The sequence below is a fragment of the Gymnoscopelus braueri genome (genome assembly GCF_963280865.1).
Source record: "Gymnoscopelus braueri genome assembly, chromosome: 6".
Taxonomy (NCBI): Eukaryota; Metazoa; Chordata; class Actinopteri; order Myctophiformes; family Myctophidae; genus Gymnoscopelus; species Gymnoscopelus braueri.
In genome coordinates, this window is record NC_137607.1 from 29,150,008 (window position 1) to 29,168,461 (window position 18,454).

The following is an 18,454-nucleotide window of genomic DNA, read 5'->3' on the forward strand; positions in this document are numbered from 1 at the left end:
TCCATGTCAGAATCTTGTTTCCTTTAAAAACAAGAAATAATTATATGTTAAACAATTGTTTTAAGTTTTAATGTGTTGCAATAATGACAAGAACATAACTTTCATTGTGGAATTATAATGACAGGAAACTCACCAGGCCCACCACATAACCAAAGGAAGCAGCAGCACTGCCAACACCTTGACTCCAATACCAACACGAAGAATGACAAGATGACCTGCAGCTAAATGACACCATATTTAACATTAATTATCATCAGAGAATGAAATCAATTATTAAACATTATTTAAAGTGTGGTTTTCTCATTCTTTATATATTTTAAATCTAAAACTACATCTAAAACTGCAGTAGACACTTTAGTAGATTTAGTTGTCAGGTTACAGACTGTAAAGTACATGTTATTACAATCTTCCTCTGTCTACTCACTGTCTATTGTGTCCATGTGCAGCAGCACCTCAGTAGAGTTGTTTTCTCCCAGTGAGTTCCTGGTGTGACAGAAGTACAGTCCAGTGTGGGAGGGCTGCAGAGAGGCCAGAACCAGCACCTGTCCTGACCCTACCTGGACCAGGGAGCTGGAACCAGGAGGCCCAGTCCTCTTGTACCAGGTGTAGTTGTGTACTGGTGGGTTAGCATCACTGCTGCAGGTCAAGTTCACACTGCTGCCCTCTGCTGGACTGTCTGGTGGACTGACCTCCACCAACACATTCACTGGTGCATCTTGATAGAAACATCAAAAAGACAAATGACTTTTGATATATACTATATCATATACTAGATATTGTTATATAAATATATATTTACATTGGACTATGACATTATTATTTTTTTTACTTACAGAGAACATAAATGCAATGAGGTGGTGACGTTTGGGATCCATGTTTGTTGGTCACCTGACAGGTGTACTGTCCAGAGTCTGCAGGAGACACATTGTCCTTTACCAGCTGAGGACCAGCGGAGATAAAGCTGCTTCCTCTGTCTCTGTACCAGGTGTAGTTGTCTACTGGTGGGTTGGCATCACTGCTGCAGGTCAGAGTCACTTTACTGCCCTCAACTACTTCTCCTGGTGGATCCACTGATATTGAGGTCATTTCTGGAGGGTCTGTGTAGGAATAAAGATTGATAATGTGATGTACACCATTACGGCAGCTTTGGTCAAAATAATAAAGCAAATAATGCCATATCATATTAATTAAATTAAAACCTTACACTGAACATGAAGAGTGACTTCAGGTGAAGTGATTCTGGTAATGTAGTTCTTTGCCTGACAGGAGTATCTTCCACTGTCACTGGGTTGGATGTTAGAGATGGTCATTATCTTCTCCTGTGTCACTTTAACGTTGTCTTTGAGAAGGATGTAGCTCTGGATTGGTAGTTTTGAACCACTGCTGCTGCAGGTCAAAGTGACTGAGCTTCCTTTGACAACATCACCTGGTGGATTTACTGACAAAACAACATTCTTGGGACCATCTGTTGGGGACAGAATATAATAGCTGTACTTTACCAAACTCCTTCTAAGAGGATAATCAGATCCACTTCAAACTCATTCAGTGTAAATAAAATACTGTAATGATGAAAAGTTATCAAACTCATGAGTTTTTATCACACACATGGCACCACCATGGTGATTTTCCATGTTTTGCCATGAAACAGGGAATATTTTGTAATTAGAATCTAGGTCAAATAAGCCACAAATTTCACGTTTGATATGAGTCATAGCTGGAACACATTTAGGTGTCAATATTTAGTTAAAGTCATAACGCCACCTACTGGCAACATGTATCATAGTCATAGCAACAATTACCTGGAAGTTATACTTTTACAAACTAATCCTACGTTTAGAATCATGTTGTTCTGCAAAAACAGCATGGTGGATACTGTGCATCCTGATGTGGATAAAGGTACGAGGGGCCCGGTCATCGCTGATTGCAGCTTTAATTTAATATGATTCTTCTTTGAATGTGCTGTGGTATTAATTGAATACATTAAAGACAGAATTAAACAGAATGAAAAATATTCAGACAAAGAGAGAGAAAGACGTCACATGAACTCATATAAACTCACACTGCACATCCAGCATCACAGCTTCAGACTTCCATGTCTCTTGTCCTTCAACAACACACTGGTATCTCCCAGCATCCTCTATTGTGGCCTGGAATCGTGGGTTGTATACTCGTTGTCCATCTTTAAACCAGATAAGGTTGGGTCTTTGTTGACAAGATAATTGACAGTAGAGTATCACCTGTCTCCCCTCTAACACTGTGGGAGGAGTCACCTGTACAGACAGTTCTGATCAGAAGAATAAAAACAAGATGCACGTCAGTTGGTGAGATTGTCAGGAAAGATTTGACTTTGATTACATGAAAGGTTAAAAAAGTACTCTTGTTTACCTGTTACAGACAAAGATACTCTTTGACTGTTAAATGCTTCACCTGTTTTCCCAAACCTGAAGTAATAACCTTCCTCATCACTGTATTTTATGTTATTGATCCTCATGGTACAATCATGGAGTTTATTACCAATGTATTGAATACGATCTTGAGGAGGTTGAGAGCCATGGAGAAAAACTTGTTTGTTCTTGTACCAGATTGTATCAATGACAGTGTGCTCCACTGGGTAGTCATATGAACAACCAAAATCTACTGATGAGCCTCTCATGACACATGGAGATAGATTGGTGATGGTCACTCCCCACTCACCACTATAAACACCTGTAAAAGACACACAGAAAAATAAACAACTGTCAACAAAAATGTCAATCTTCTGATTGTTCTTTTTTATCATAATAATTCCGACATCATTCCATTTATCCACTAGATTGTGATAACATGACATGATATTTTCCTCAATATGAAAATATAGTATAATGTAAAGGAATACACAATATTTTGTAGTTATTTTTTATATTTAGCTCAATATATATTTTTCCATGTTTTTTACATTTATCTGTACATTACCCACAACATCTAACTATGTGAATTTGGTATTTGATTTGTACTTTGCAGTTTGAAGTCATTTAGTAAATCTATGAGGGGTGAACACACTGTGAATATGAAACCATTATAAACTCTCCTTACCAGGTACCAAGATCAGAATGTCCAGGATCACACTGATTGTCTTTAGAAACCTCATGGTATCTTGAGGTGAAAACTGACCCCAGCATCAAGTAACTGCAACGAAAGACACACTTCAAAACCAACACATGTACTGTACTCTCTGTTATACAATAAGCTGTCAATAAATGTACTGTATGGATATACTGACTCTCACAAATGTTAATGTTACATTTTAATAATTATAGGATCAGGGTTAGCAGTAGTAATGCAAGTTTTGTATTTTGACCATTTCTTCACTCTCATGTCTGAAAGGTTTGAATTGAAAGTGCCTCATGCAACCATGTCGACTTCAACCTCAAGTTTACTGTCACATCACAAGTTTCACAAAGAGTGAAATAATTTTTCCAGAAAAGCTTCCATGAATTGCAGCTAAAAGATAATAATTTGAAAAGGAAAATGTAAAAAAAACAAGCAATATCAATACATAATTTATGATGCTTCTTACTTGCAGATATCAACTAGAAAAGTGTGCTCCTCTGCACGCAGATACCCGCCAGACCGGGTTGCGTAACCAGTGTCTGCGAAATTTAGAAGGCAGTCATAGCCAGTCGAATGGAATCTGCTAAATCTGACCGATACATCTTGATCTCACAAATTGCAAATTTTCACGGCAATCAAACAGTGTTTTCATAATTTGTGGCATTGTTCGCAAAACGGGCCCCCTCCCGCAAACGTTCTCTGTATTAATACTATGTTAAATAAATCATGTTGTACTGTAACCTATAAAGTAAGGTGTTGCTGATGTGATGGGAGAAGGACTGGATATCTACTTCAATCTAACCCAGACCCAACAGATAAGAAGTAAACAAACTTAGAACAAACTAGAAAACTAGGAAATTCTGTGTCTCTGTGGATCCTAGAAACAGCGTGGCTCCAATGTGGATCTTAGACTTAATGTGACCTGTGACATCAGTCATCTATGATATCAGTCGTATGACATTATCTATGATGTTTGACTTTACATTTTGGCAAGGTTTCAGCTGTATCAGAGCCCCAATTTAATTGCATTATAAAATTAATATTAATATTTCAAGAACTATAAAACAGACTGTATGTGAAAAGACAAGATAGTAGAAGTACTTCTGTGGCCTACTGGCATTGTGCACAAAGTCTGGCACTGATCCGTCCAGCATTTTGTGATATTATCTCCGGACAGACAGACAGACAGACAGACAGACAGACAGACAGACAGACAGACAGACAGACAGACAGACATGTCATTTAAATGTTTAACTTATACGTTTCAACATTTCCATCACAGAAACTATATAACTTCTAGCTGTGAGGCGACAGCGCTACCGACTGCGCCACTGTGCCCCCTATCTTATATTACATCACTATATACTAATATCTCTCTCTCTCTCTCTCTCTCTCTCTCTCTCTCTCTCTCTCTCTCTCTCTCTCTCTCTCTCTCTCTCTCTCTCTCTCTCTCTCTCTCTCTCTCTCTCTCTCTCCTTTCCCCCAGATGGCCTCCCACCCTAGAGCCTGGGTCGGCCTGGCATTTCTTCCTGTTAAGGGGGCTCAGGGTGGGACAATGTCGGGTCTCTGCTCTACATGTAAAGTGTTTTGAGACAACTTGTTGTGATTTGACACTTTAATAAAATTGAATTGAATTGAACTGATTGTTATTACAATCATGTATTGTGTCCATTGCTGGACTGTCTGGTGGACTGACCTTCACCAACACATTCACTGGTGCATCTTGATAAAAACATCAAAAAGACAAATAACCTGTGGTCATAGATATTGTTATATTTACATTAGATTATGAGTAATGTATTGATTTGCAGCATTATTGTTATTTAACTTACAGAGAACATTAATAGAATGAGGTGTTAACATTTGAGATCCATGTTTGTTTGCCACCTGACAGGTGTACTGTCTGCAGGAGACACCTCCTGGTATCTTGAGGTGAAAACTGACCCCAGCATCAAGTAGGCCTAACTGCAATGAAAGACACACTTCACAACCAACGAATGTACTGTACTGTTCTGCAATAAGCTGACAATAAATATATGGATTTACTGACTCTCACCAATGTTAATGTTACATGTTCAAATTTACGTGTGATTTATATGTGATACAATATCACATGGATTTATTGAAAGTTTGTACGTTTTATATTTGGATCAGGTCTACACTCATGCTCCATGCTCCATGTCAAACATGTATCAGCATAAGATACAATCCTGTCAGTGAATATATAAAGTATCATTTTAAGTTACAGTGAGATAATTCAGACATACTCACCAGCCTTCAGAACGTGTCTGTCTAGTCAATATATATTCAGTCAAACAACTCTTGGATTGAATTAAAATATTGTAATTGAGCATACATTTTAGCAGAGATATCTGAAGCATGGTTTGGCATCAGGGCTCTGTCTCTATTCATTCCCTGTAAGCATGAAACAATGTATAATTAAGTGATATGCCAAATAGAATTACAGGGAATGAATTAAGACGCCAAAGGAGAATATAGAAACAGAGCCTACAGGTGGATGCTGGGGAGGCGGTGGATTGTTAAACTTCATAGGGCAGCAGCAGACAGCGAGGCAACGGACAGCAGAGAGACAGCAGCCATGATGCTGCCTTGAGTCTGAACTAGCTCTGCAGGCTTCACATCATTCTCATGTCAACTCCTTCAACACGGACACTTGGTCAGGTGACCCAAGACAAGCACACAGTGTGCATGCTTGGGTCTGTGTAAATTCCCCCTAGCATCATATTCAGACAGACGATAGTTAAATACACTTATAGAGAAATACCACAGCATCACACATCTACATTAATAGTCATCTAGACATACTGATAACCACATTAACAACACACACCAGAAAAACAAAAAGGGAAGTAGATTAAAACTGCAAGGATGCTTTCTTTCCTCTCTTCCTCCCTCTCCACAGAATTGTTGACTTTTATTTGTCTGTATTAATAGTGTGTTAAAGAAAGCATGCTGTACTGTATAAAGTACACAGTTATGAATGATCACAAACAAACCAAAACAATCTCACAATTTCTATGTCCACCTTTGGGTGAAAAAAGAAAGATGATATTTGAAGGAGAATTGTTTTGTGTCAAACTAGCAGGTTCACATTTATAAACGTCATGTGTCCTAAAAAAGAAAATCACACCTCTCACACCCAACCACATATGTCTCACAAACCCTGAGAATCTGCTGCTGTGCATTGTTAATAGTGTTACATTCCAGCCGATCTTCACGTTATCAGCCCATAGATTGGGCTCCAAATCAGCACAAAATATACCATGCATTTGGGCCAGTTGGGCCCATCTAGGGTCTATTTGGTTTTGGTTTCTTGCTGTATTTCAATGTGACGAATCACCCAAAGGGATTACTGTAACAGCCTACCAAATCCCGTTGATCTCCTTTCCGAGACAGCCCTGTATAGCAGCAGTAGTTTCAATAACATATACTGTATAACAGCATAATGCACACTCATTTCCCAATACAGGGGCAAATTCTATACCTTAAAAAATAATAGGTGATTTTTAAATTGTATTTATTTCTATTTGAATTTCCTTTTCACATTTTTTTTAAATAGAGAAAATAGCATATCTTCAAGTTCACAACATGAGTGACATGTCTCAAGTGAGAAAAACACTAAATTGGACTTTAAAAAATAGCATCTTTGAGCTTTTAATTTATTTTATTTTATTCCTGTGATATCTAGTATCAGTGTTACACTTAGGGCAATCTGGGAACCCAGAACCAAATGAGAAGGAAAAACAGCGCCCTCTGCTGTTTGTACTATCTCACTTGGCTCTGGGACAATGACGTCGTAGCACCTGTGTGCAAGGAAACCAGGGTTTTGGTCTGCCTTCAGCGTTTCACTTCTGGTGGTGCGACTATGTTTTCATTCCCACTAACAATATTTCTACACGGAACACTAACACCACTTCTCCCAGAGAACATGGATCGCTTTGGTTATAAGCCCACTTGTTTCTATGATGAAAGAGTAAGTTAAAATGTGAATATCTTTTCGTGGTTTTGTCTGCTCCGCGGACGCTATTGTTAAATTAGTTTTGGTTGGTTTCGAGTGGGGAAGGATCGGCGGACACGTAAATCCCGCCCACTACATTTGATTGGGTAAAGCGCGGCCTGCTTCCTGATCTGAAGGCACGCCCACTTGTAGCCCAGTGTGTACACGTTATGACGAACTTTCACGACAGATTCCAACGCAGAGCAGAATCTGTTCTTGAGAGATTACACTTAGGGTGACCAGGCTCAGTTCATTTGCAGGTCAGCAGAACCGCTTTTGCAGGACAGTGTGTACTGACAGTATAGAATGCATTTAACTATACAAACTGTTTACTGTCTGCCTGTCTGTCTGTCTGTCTGTCTGACTGTCTGTATCAGATATATTTTAGCAAGATATCTCAAAATGTTATAGACAGACTTTTTACACATTTTAAAACTATAAAATCCACCTGTATTAGCGCAAACACTGTAATGTGCGCAGCCAAGCTATATATAGACTTTTGGGTTAAGTTTTGGACAGTGATTCAATCCTGTTGGAGTGTGGGTGTGTGTGTGTGTGTGTGTGTGACAACCCGATTTACGGCCGACGTGGAATTGTTGTCACCCACAACCATGAGAAGTTGATGTTTACGCTGTTTCACCTAAGCTATGTGTGCTAATAACACAACCTGGATTCAAACATGGCACGTGTCAGTCTGCCTGCTAGTGCTATAGAGATGATATTTAAAGCGCCGTCCCGCTCATAAAACAGTCCTTTATAAGTTTACAGGCAGCGTCTGTCTGTGACGTCTGTCCTGGCGTTCTCTGGCAGCAAGGATGTAAAAGCCAAGTGTAGGCAGCAGATGGAGATCCCATAGCATGCAGGGCTGTAACCATGACAACAGATCCCATAGCCCAAACTCTGAATCTCCTGCGTTTACACAAAAACGTTAATAAACTTTAATTTGAGGAAAATGAAAAACGGGCCACGTCACTGTCTGCATATGCTAATGGCCAATGCCTGTGTGCAAGTTCAGATCAATTGCTCATACTGAGGAGAAACATGCAGAACAAACAGACTGACTGGTTTCCTTAATATATAATGGGATAGGATAGGATTAAAAGCGGGCCTGGCAATGTCATGTCACAAAAAGAACAACATTTTGAAAACGGAAGTTAAACAATATAGACCCACTTTTGAGCATGACTTGAATAATGTCCTATATTGTGAATCACAGTTCACACCCACATGTCTGATAAATGTGTCCATTTCCTTCTGCTGCTGCTGTGTGTTATTAAAAGTGTTAGCGAGTGCTGACGGTGCCATGTCATTATTCAGACGTCCCGTAACCCCCAGGTTACACTGCATGCTATACAGGTTACACTGTTGTTGCAGTTATAATATTACATTATAAAGCACATTTGAATGGCCAAACAGACACACACAAAAAACACTTTAAATGCAGTCCATTTATCATACAATAATAATCATGAAAAGAATATGAATGTATTCTTTTTTTCAGTGGAAAATGTTCATACATTTGCTTCTAGACTAGTGTGTAGTGTTTGTATTGTCACATATTATACGTTTTTCAATACATCTGAATATTTAGTGGACACACGCATGTGGACACACGCATGTGCGTGCGTGCGCGCACACGCACGCACGCACGCACGCACGCACGCACGCACGCACGCACGCACGCACGCACGCACGCACGCACGCACGCACGCACGCACGCACGCACACACACACACACACACACACACACACACACACACACACACACACACACACACACACACACACACACACACACACACACACACACACACACACACACACACACACACACACACACACAGCCAGATAACCACCTTTACTGCAATTTAGCACCATTTACAGTATCTAGTGTGAGATATGGTCCACAAATTTCAACATAAAGTTGATGATGAAATTGACCACTTCTGTAACTGCTCGGGTGTCACTTCTCTCTCATTTTGTTATCAGTTTCCTCCCATAACGTATTTAAAAAAAAATATTCACAGGATGACTTTTGTTTCCAGTCCACCCATGACATGAAGATGATAAAATCGACCACTTCTGTAACTTAGTCATACTTCTCTTTTATATATTTTGTCTTCAGTTTTTTCCCACAAAGTGAAAAAAGCATTTTCATCAGCCTGTGCAGTACCATACTGTATGGTTTGCAAAACAGACCTACACTTTACAATTTACAATTTAGGCATTTAGCAGACGCTCTTAATCCAGAGCGATTTACAATAAGCATGGTAAACCTAAACAGTAATCAATATATATATTTGAAAAAAAGATCTGTACATTGAAATTATACAAACTTACATTTTTCTATTCTATTTTTTGGGGGCTTTTATGGCTTTATTTATAGGACAGTAGACTGACAGAAAATGGGGATAGAGATGACGAGTGACACGCAGCAAAGGCCTTTGGGATCGGGACTCGAACCCGCGACACTCTGTCAGGCTGGCATTGCAGCCTAGAATAATACCAGAGGCGAAGCCATCCTTGACAAGATCATCACTAACATGAAACCAATGTATTTGAAGCCTGAGATTCTCCCTGCCCTTACCTCAAGTGACCACAACTGTGTTCTCTGGAGACCTAAAGCACAATCATGCCCCCCCCCCAGTGCATTAAAAGGGTAGTACAACCTATAAGGGAGCCTGGTTTGAGTGAGTTTGGTAGGTGGATTACCACCCATCCATGGCAGGAGGTGACTGAAGCAACCAGCACCAATGAAAAGGCTAATGCTTTTTATAATACTATCTTGCCTGAAATTGATAGACATTTCCCTATGAAGACAGTGAAAATCTATCCATCAGACAAACCATGGATCACCCCCAAAATCAAGCACCTTATTTACCAGAGACAAAAGGCTTTCAAATCCGGAAAAACTTGTAAAACTTGAAATATACAGTATGCAGCAAAAAAAAACACTTCTACAAGTCTAAGGTGGAAGGTATGGAAAAAGCCAATTCCAGGGGTTGGCACAACAATATTAGATCAATGTGCAGCAAAACTCCTAACAAGGAGGCCCGAATTGATGTCCCTGGAATCAACCCCCAGGACTTTGTGGCAATTGCCAATGCAATTAATGCAAAGTTTATCACGGTGTCCCAGTCACTTGAGCCTCTGGAACGATCAGCTTTACCTTCCTTCCTCCCATCCCCCCCTTTGCCAACTATACCAGTGTGGGAGGTATATAATAGATTCTCTTCCATCAACTGTCATAAATCCCCTGGCCCAGACATGATCCCCCCCAATATTTTGAAAGAGTTTGCATGTGAGATCAGCATTCCTCTTTGTGATATCATCAACAGTTCATTTGATGAAGGGGTGGTTCCTAGACAATGGAAAGAGGCTACTGTTGTCCCTATAAACAAAATCCTTCCCATGCAACATAGATGAATTAAGGCCGATCTCACGTTTGGCTGGGAACTGGATTCTTAATGACATCACCCCAAACCTAGACCCCATGCAGTTTGGCAGCTGACAGAACCGTTCCACAACACACAATCTAGTCAGCTTAATGGACTTTGTGTATAGGACCAGTGATGTTTCAGGCTCAGTGTGCACAGTAATTACAACTGACTTTGCCAAGGCCTCTGATGCCGTAGACCACACAGTGGCAGTGCAGTGTCTCCTTGATCTAGGAGTGAGACCGGGTCTGATTCCCTGGATTTGCAGCTTCATGACTGACCGGCAGCAAAAAGTGCGTATCGATGAAATGAAATTTGTCCCTGAGCAAGACTCTTAACCCCTAATTGCTCACAGGCCCTCATTGGAAACAAGCCCGCAAGGACTTTCATGAACGTCCTGTTAAAAGGAATTATGTCTTATTTAAAACTTGTGAAATAGGACATTCTGCATAATGAATGAGTGCTTTCTACTTTTGGTACCTTAAGTACATTTTGATGCCAATACTTTTGTACTTTTACTCAAGTCAATTTTGAATTCCGGACTTTTACTTTTAACACAGTAGGCCTACATTGCAGTGATACTTTTACTTAAGTAAAGAATGTGAGTAGCCTACTTTTTTCCACCACTGCCAAAAAGTCCTCATGTGATGTGAATGCAATGGTTTGAACAGCAGTAAAGCTAATACATACGGAGAGGGCACTGACTGAGCAAGCTATAGCAGTGGAATTATGAACATGTTGGATATTTATTGAGTTTCTTATTATCTTACCTTTTAGATTTTTTTTGATGAACAATTTCATCTATACTACAATCCGCAAACTGGCTGTAAGGGCAAAACGGAGGGAACGAAAAAACACAAAACTGCTCACTGCGCATGCGTATGCACCGCTGTTGCCAGATCGTGCGCGAGCAACAAGCAACCAGCTTCATGAAAAAACACAAAGCTGCACACTGCGCATGCGTCGACGCACTTTCTCTAACCAATTTACACCCACTTCACGCTTACAACACCTGGACATGACATGGCAACCCAACCCAACCTCACTCTCCCAGCCTATCAGCGTCGTCGCTCAAACACGAACGGCAGCCATTGTTTCTGTGGCCAGCTTTCTCCGGACTTTTCAACTTCACAAAGCTCTCAAACTTCTTCTTTGAGGCACGGAATTTACTTATAAGATATCGTTTGGATAGAATTTAGTTGTTTCACTTCATATGTGTGGTCAATTAATCATGACAGAGCCTATTTAAAAATAAAAATTCAGAGAACCGGCAGGGGCGCCCAGTCACACGCATGTATCCGAATAAGGCACCCTATTTTGGGCATGGCCATCTCAAAAGTCCCGTTGCATCACATTAGTCGCGGAGGTGGCAAAAATGCACTGCAATTGGCTGAAGGCGAAAAACGGTGCGTACTCACCCACCAGCGTATGTTGCCACACACACACACACACACACACACACATACACACACACACACATACACAGATCTGTTGTGCTGTAGTCAAGGCTTTGTATTGCAAAAAAAAACGGGGAGAGAGTGACACCACGCACGTCTCTGTGTGTGTGTGTGTGGGTGGGGCGGGGGGGACAGCCATGCGCGCACACAGGGAGAGGGGGGGAGAGAGAGGGAGGGTGGGAGAGAGAGAATAGTCAGCCAAACAGCGAGAGAGAATTTTCGCTGACGGACAGACAGAGACAGAGAGACAGAGACCCTCTGGGTATTATTTTTTTGTTTCTTTATCCCATGATTTTGTACCCCCAAACGACATTTTCTTTGGGGGGGTTAGGGGGGGGGGTACTAGAATTCTGCCCGCGTAGCGGGCAGAACTTCTAGTTTTATTACATTTGCTCTCAATAACACATGTTTTGTCTGTCAGGCTATTGGAGAGGTTCCGTTTGAATTTATAACTTACTTTTATTGCACCACAGAACTTTTGATGCGCCACCACCACCACACCTAGCTATGGTTCACATGACGCTCGTCTGTCACAAGCGTCATGGAACCACTTGTTCGGTTCCTGGTTTGAGAATGTTTTACATTTACAACCGGTACATCTATATTAACATTCAGATTACAAATATAAAGTGCTGACCCCACGGCCACGGATGTAACAAGTTAAAGCACCCGGGTATATAAGTATCTTCCGTATTGTTCTATAAAAAGTATTTTAATCCGATCGGCAGCCATTTATTTTTTTTAAATAATGTATCTGAGTGCAATACACCTCCCAAGCAATAGGGGCACGTAGTTGAAAGCATATGGAAATAAATCGGAGAAAATGACCACTGATCGGATTAAAATGCTTTTATTGAACAATACAGAAGACACGGGTACTTAAACCCAGGCGCTTTAATTTGTTACATTTGTGGCTTTAGGGTAAGCACTTTATATTTGAAATTTGAACGTATATGTAGATGTACCGAGTGGTTGTAAATGTAAAACATTCTCAAACCAGGAACAAGTGGTTCCATGACTGTCGACACAGTGATGTTTCAGGGCTACCACCATAGATATATAAAGGCTAGATGGCTCAAGCGGGCGTCGCAAGCGTAGCTCAACCGCGGCCATCTTGGGACGGTCATTCATAACATTATGTCTATGGTGCATATACTTTGAAATAACCATAGCGTGCTCAATTTTCATCCGATTTTCAAACGGTTTGGTGTGTTGTAAACACCAAAGATACAGTTATGATACTGCGTATTTATAATTATAATTTTATATAAAATTATGTATGCAGTATGCAGTATCATAACTACATGATGACGTCGCATGATGGCCGCCATGTGGCAACGTTGTACTCCATTGGCCAGCAGCGCAAGTGAGTCATCTAGCCTTTATATATATCTATGGCTACCACCACACCAAGCCCTTGAGTTTTGATAGGTTTCGTTTGTTCCAGTCCTGAGACACTATTTCCTGAGAATAGAAAGTGTCCTAGTGCCTAGTGAGTGTTACATAAGCTAAGCCTCGGAAAATGGGGGCCCATAAAATCCCACCTACGCAATTTGACAGAATCGAAACCAAAAAGCCGTGGTGTAAAGTAACTCAGGTACTGTAATTAAGTACAAGTTTGAGGTATTTTTTACTTTACTCAGAGGCATTATACTTTTATGTCTCCAGACTCCACTACAATTATTTGAAAACTTTAGTTACTATCCATGGTTCACATGACGCTCGTCTGTCAAGATATGACAGTCATGTTTCAGGGCTAAGTTACTTGTTATTTTGATTATTATTTACAAAACATAGCCTACATTACCCACTTAAGCCCTTTATACATTTCGGCCATTTCAAAATAGCCGTGCCACAAGCTCACAATGCGCTATTTTTCTGAAGATGTTTATACATTTGAAAACTTGTGAAATATGACATTCTGCATAATGAGTACTTTCTACTTTTGGTACTTTAAGTACTTACCAATGCTTTTGTACTTTTACTCAAGTAAATATTGAATTCCGGACTTTTACGTGTAACATAGTAGGCCTATATCTTCATTGCAGTATTGATACTTTTACTTAAGTAAAGAATGCGACTATGTGAGTACTTCTTTCCTCCACTGCCAAAAAGTCCTCCTATAACTGCGATGGTTTGACCAGCAGCAAAGCTATTACAAACGGAGCGGGCACTGTTGAGCAAGCTATTCAGCGAAGTTATGAACAAGTTGGATATTTATTGTTTTGTTTGTCAGGCTTTTGGAGTGGTTCCGTTTGATTTTATGCCTTACTTTTATTGCACCACATACCTTTTGAACTTTTGATCTGCGCAAAACCTCGGAGCTAATCAACAGACATCGACAAGAACTGCTAGGCATAGGCTACAATGAGGTAAACCAAGGTATAGTCGGCAATAATCTAATCCAGTATGAGCATTGAGCAATAGACTGGAGGTGAAACAATATAACATAATATAATATAATATAACATAATATAATATAATATAATATAATATAATATAATATAATATAATATAATATAATATAATATAATATAATATATTAATTAATTAATTAATTAATTAATTAATTAATTAATAATTAATTAATTAATTAATTAATTAATTATATTGTATTGTATTGTATTGTATTGTATTGTATTGTATTGTATTGTATTGTATTGTATTATAGGCCTGTATAATATAGGCTTATATAATATAATATATTATAATAGGCCTATAATATAATATAATAATATACAGCAGGGGTCTTCAACGTTTTTCAGGCCAAGAACCCCTTAGCTGAGAGAGAGATGAAGCAGGGACCCCCACTAGTATGTATAAAATTGTGTCACAGATTAAACTTTTTCATAGATTTAATATAGTAATAATAATAATTTTCATGGATTTAATATAGCTTCATATAGCTTATCATCAGTGTATGCTGGATTCATGTTAATGTGTATTTTAAGACATTTAACCCCTTCAACCCTCTGTAATTAGTAAACTTGACTTTCACTCTGTACTTGGTCTGCTCTTTTTCCCCCTCTACATCAACACTAGCTTGTAGATCTGCTATTTTTGGCTGAAGTTCTCCTCAGAAAATGGATGCTAGAGTTCAAGTGGTTAAAGTAAAAAGAATATCCTATCACACAAAGATTTGGTGGACCCCCTGTAATAACTCTGAGGACCCCCTAGGGGTCCCGGAGCCCTGATATACAGTATACAGTATATATACATACAGTTTACACAGTCTATATCCTATATCACTTGTTCATGAAAAGAATAATGCAAATGTTCATATGGAATATATTATATTTGGCATGTCTCACAAATAATAACACCATAAATCTAATGTCAGTGTTTTATGTGACTTTTATCATTAACCAGTCAAACAACATTAAGGACCCAGCTGGAGGCACTGGAGTGTCACTTCACTTGGGGAATAGACAACAGGAGCAGATCCAAACTATTGCGTCTCCGAGATAACCAAGAGGACATTGGCACTGAAGTGGGATACCAATGGCTGGGTCACATCTATAACCTGCAGGCATACATTCACTACCAATTAGGCTCTCAAGATGAGACCCTGGGTTCCACTACACATGACGCCTTGTGCTGCTTCAGCAAGGCACCAGAGGCCTTTCGCCAGATTAGAAACAACGTTTCAGATGAGGGTCCCTGGCTGCTGGTGAACTACAGCAACATGGCTTGGCTGCACTTCCACCTTGGAGAACAAGCAAAAAGCCAGGAATATGTGTCAAAGGTAGAGGCTCTGCTTCAGGAATATCCATCTCCATCCCCAGATGAGCTCCATGCAGAGGTTTATGCGGAAAAGGCCTGGACCCTGATGATATCCGGCCCAGACAGACAGCAGGAAGCTGAAGAATATTTCCAGAAAGCAATCTGTATGGAACCTGACAGAGTGGAGTGGCGCACTAGCCAGGCCTTGGCCATAGCGAGCGCTTCCAGGGACTACTGTACTCCAATTCAGGAAGCTGAGCTCTTGAAGAAATTGAAAACAGCAATGGAAAATGATCCAGAAAATTTGTATGTGGCTGCAGTCTACCTTAACAGACTTGCCAATACAGGCAAAGTGATAGAAGATGAAGCACGTGAGCTGGCTCAGAGAGTCTTGCAAAAGCCTGGGAGCAGCTACAGTGGCATCAGACCATTACTGAAACTATACAGAATGCATCTATCATTTGATGAGGCCATTGGCTTGGCAAAAGAGGCTCTGGAGAGGCATCCCCATGGACCAAATGATAACCGCTATCTGAAAAGCTGTCTCGCAACATGCTACAAATGGAAAATCTATTCAGACAGGGGCAATCTCCTGAACCAAAGTCTTACTGATCAGGCCATCAGTCTCTTTGAGGAAGTTATCTCCCTTTACCTCTGTTCTTCATATAAAACAAATCTATCTCTTGCTGGTATATATGTAGAATCAACTCAGTACAAGGAAAAAGCTGACCTGATATATAAAACTAGAAAAAGTGCTCCTCGGAGCACAGGACTCCGCCAGGTCAGGTATGTTATTCTGGCCTCCTGGTGGCGCTATAATAGGCGCTATAATAGGCCAATGTGAAAAGGGTGCCAACCGTGCCATTTATTCTTGCATTGACACAGCATTCATGATTTGAGGCATTTTGTTCCAAAAATGTGTTTTGCTAAATTAGACCTGCTGGTGGCGCTATAACACGCCAATGTGAGAAGGGTGGCATTTCTTCCTCGGCCTAGTGGGAATGTGCGTGTGAAATTTCACGGAAATCGCAAGCTATGTGTATACTTTGAGGCTTTTTGTTCAAAACGGACCAATCCTGCAAACTTTGGATGCCAACCTTAGGCAATGAGGATGGAATATGTTGATCACATGACTATAGTGATACTGTGTACTGATTTGCATGACGTTTGGATAACATAACTCTCCACAGGCTGTGCATGTTCACCAAATCAGAGGATATTGGGAATTGATATGTCTGAAAGATGACTGACAAAAAAGTGTATTTAAAGGAGAATTTTGGACTAAAGTTTTCTTACCTTTTCTATGACGTTATGATATCTTAGGATAAATGGTACAGTAGAAAAATTTCATAACTCCACCCCTGAGCCGCCACAGCTTAAAAGGTGCGCGGATAGGCCTTAGGTTAGATCACATATTTTAATAGCTTTATTTTATTTTTTTCTGTGTGAGATCTGACGTTCATAGTGACAGAACACTGTCCCAAAAAAAAAAAAAAAAAAACAGAAGTCTCGCTAGACAAGATTGAAATCTCGAGATTTCAATCTCGTCTAGCAAGACTTCTGTTTTTTTTTTTTTTTTTTTTTTTGCATAGTGTTCTGTCACTATGAACGTCAGATCTCACAAAAAAAAAAAAAAAACAGAAGTCTTGCTAGACGAGATTGAAATCTCGAGATTTCAATCTTGTCTAGCGAGACTTCTGTTTTTTTTTTGTTAAAAAAAAGCTATTAAAATATGTGATCTAACCTAAGGCCTATCCGCGCACCTTTTACGCTGTGGCGGCTCAGGGGTGGAGTTATGAAATGTTTCTACTGTACCATTCATCCTAAGATCATAACGTCATAGAAAAGGTAAGAAAACTTTTGTCCAAAATTCTCCTTTAAGAAAACAGAAATGTTTTAAAAAGATAGCCAAAAGGTAAAGGCAAATAACAGAGAACACATGTGTCCAGCTATAAAATCATCTCTTGTGATCAGCAGACAACAAAGGGTGATGAATTTATAGATAAGACTACACTGAACAATATAAATGTCAACTAGTTGTACGAGCTGCTGTTTTATTGGATCTTGTTTATTCGATACACTTATTTGTTTTAGCTCTTGCTCATTTGATTTTCCTATTTGTCTCATCTGTTTAAGAAAGTAGGTAGCTGATATATTGCACTTTTACCTTAGCGCTAGGTATACTCTTAGTTACTTGTTTTAGAAGAGAATGCACTTAAGACTTCTGGTGATTAGTAGTTAGTAGCGTCTGCTAAATGACTGTAATGTAATGTAATGTATAAATAGGCATGTAGGGAAAAACTTGAATTGGTGAATTGTGACATATATTTTATATTGTCACTGCTGAAACTGCTGCTGCTACTACTACTACTATTGTTGTTAGATAAAATAAGCTAAATATCTATCATTATTATTATTATTACCCATATTATTATTATTATTATTATCAGAGAGGGCTATCTTAATTTGAAATAATTTTAATTCATGTGTGAACCATTTGTAGATCAATCAATCAATCAATCAATCAATGTATTAAGGACACATGGTCCATAGCAACATAAAACTAGAAAATCGGCCTCCTGGTGGCGCTATAACAGGCCCATGTGAAACATTTGGGGCAGAGGTTCTGAATTGGCATCCAGGGAGTGTGTGTGCACAGTTTCGCAGCGACCAGGCCAACGGTGCCAGAGATTAGCTGGTGACAGACGGACACACGGACGGACACACGG

General features: G+C 39.7%; 3 protein-coding genes across 4 annotated transcripts in view; 1 reads left to right on the forward strand and 2 right to left on the reverse strand.

The window, feature by feature from the left end:
• The window catches only part of LOC308087057 (B-cell receptor CD22-like), a 4,057-nt gene extending 867 nt beyond the window's left edge, over positions 1–3,190 (reverse strand). Inside the window, exons 1-8 of one of the 2 annotated variants that reach the window (XM_080430712.1) lie at positions 3,073–3,190; positions 2,386–2,706; positions 2,060–2,284; positions 1,205–1,465; positions 834–1,097; positions 425–715; positions 134–215; positions 1–21 (exon numbers count right to left, since the gene is read on the reverse strand). The exon at positions 1–21 is cut by the window's left edge and continues 7 nt beyond it. In XM_080430712.1, coding sequence (XP_080286838.1) covers positions 1–21; positions 134–215; positions 425–715; positions 834–1,097; positions 1,205–1,465; positions 2,060–2,284; positions 2,386–2,706; positions 3,073–3,127 — 1,520 coding nt within the window. In that variant the 5' untranslated portion in view covers positions 3,128–3,190. Of the gene's footprint in view, positions 22–133; positions 222–424; positions 716–833; positions 1,098–1,204; positions 1,466–2,059; positions 2,285–2,385; positions 2,707–3,072 lie in introns of both variants that reach the window. The other variant, XM_080430711.1, reaches the window with a different exon arrangement.
• The window catches only part of pomgnt1 (protein O-linked mannose N-acetylglucosaminyltransferase 1 (beta 1,2-)), a 172,388-nt gene that overhangs the window by 42,715 nt on the left and 111,219 nt on the right, over positions 1–18,454 (reverse strand). The gene's annotated exons all lie outside the window — the stretch shown is intronic.
• On the forward strand, positions 14,189–17,716 carry LOC308086869 (interferon-induced protein with tetratricopeptide repeats 1-like; the record flags this gene model as incomplete). Its single annotated transcript, XM_080430513.1, has 3 exons — positions 14,189–14,374; positions 15,372–16,096; positions 17,700–17,716. Exons 1-3 carry the CDS (start codon positions 14,370–14,372, stop codon positions 17,714–17,716), a joined length of 747 nt encoding a protein of 248 aa, XP_080286639.1. The 5' UTR covers positions 14,189–14,369.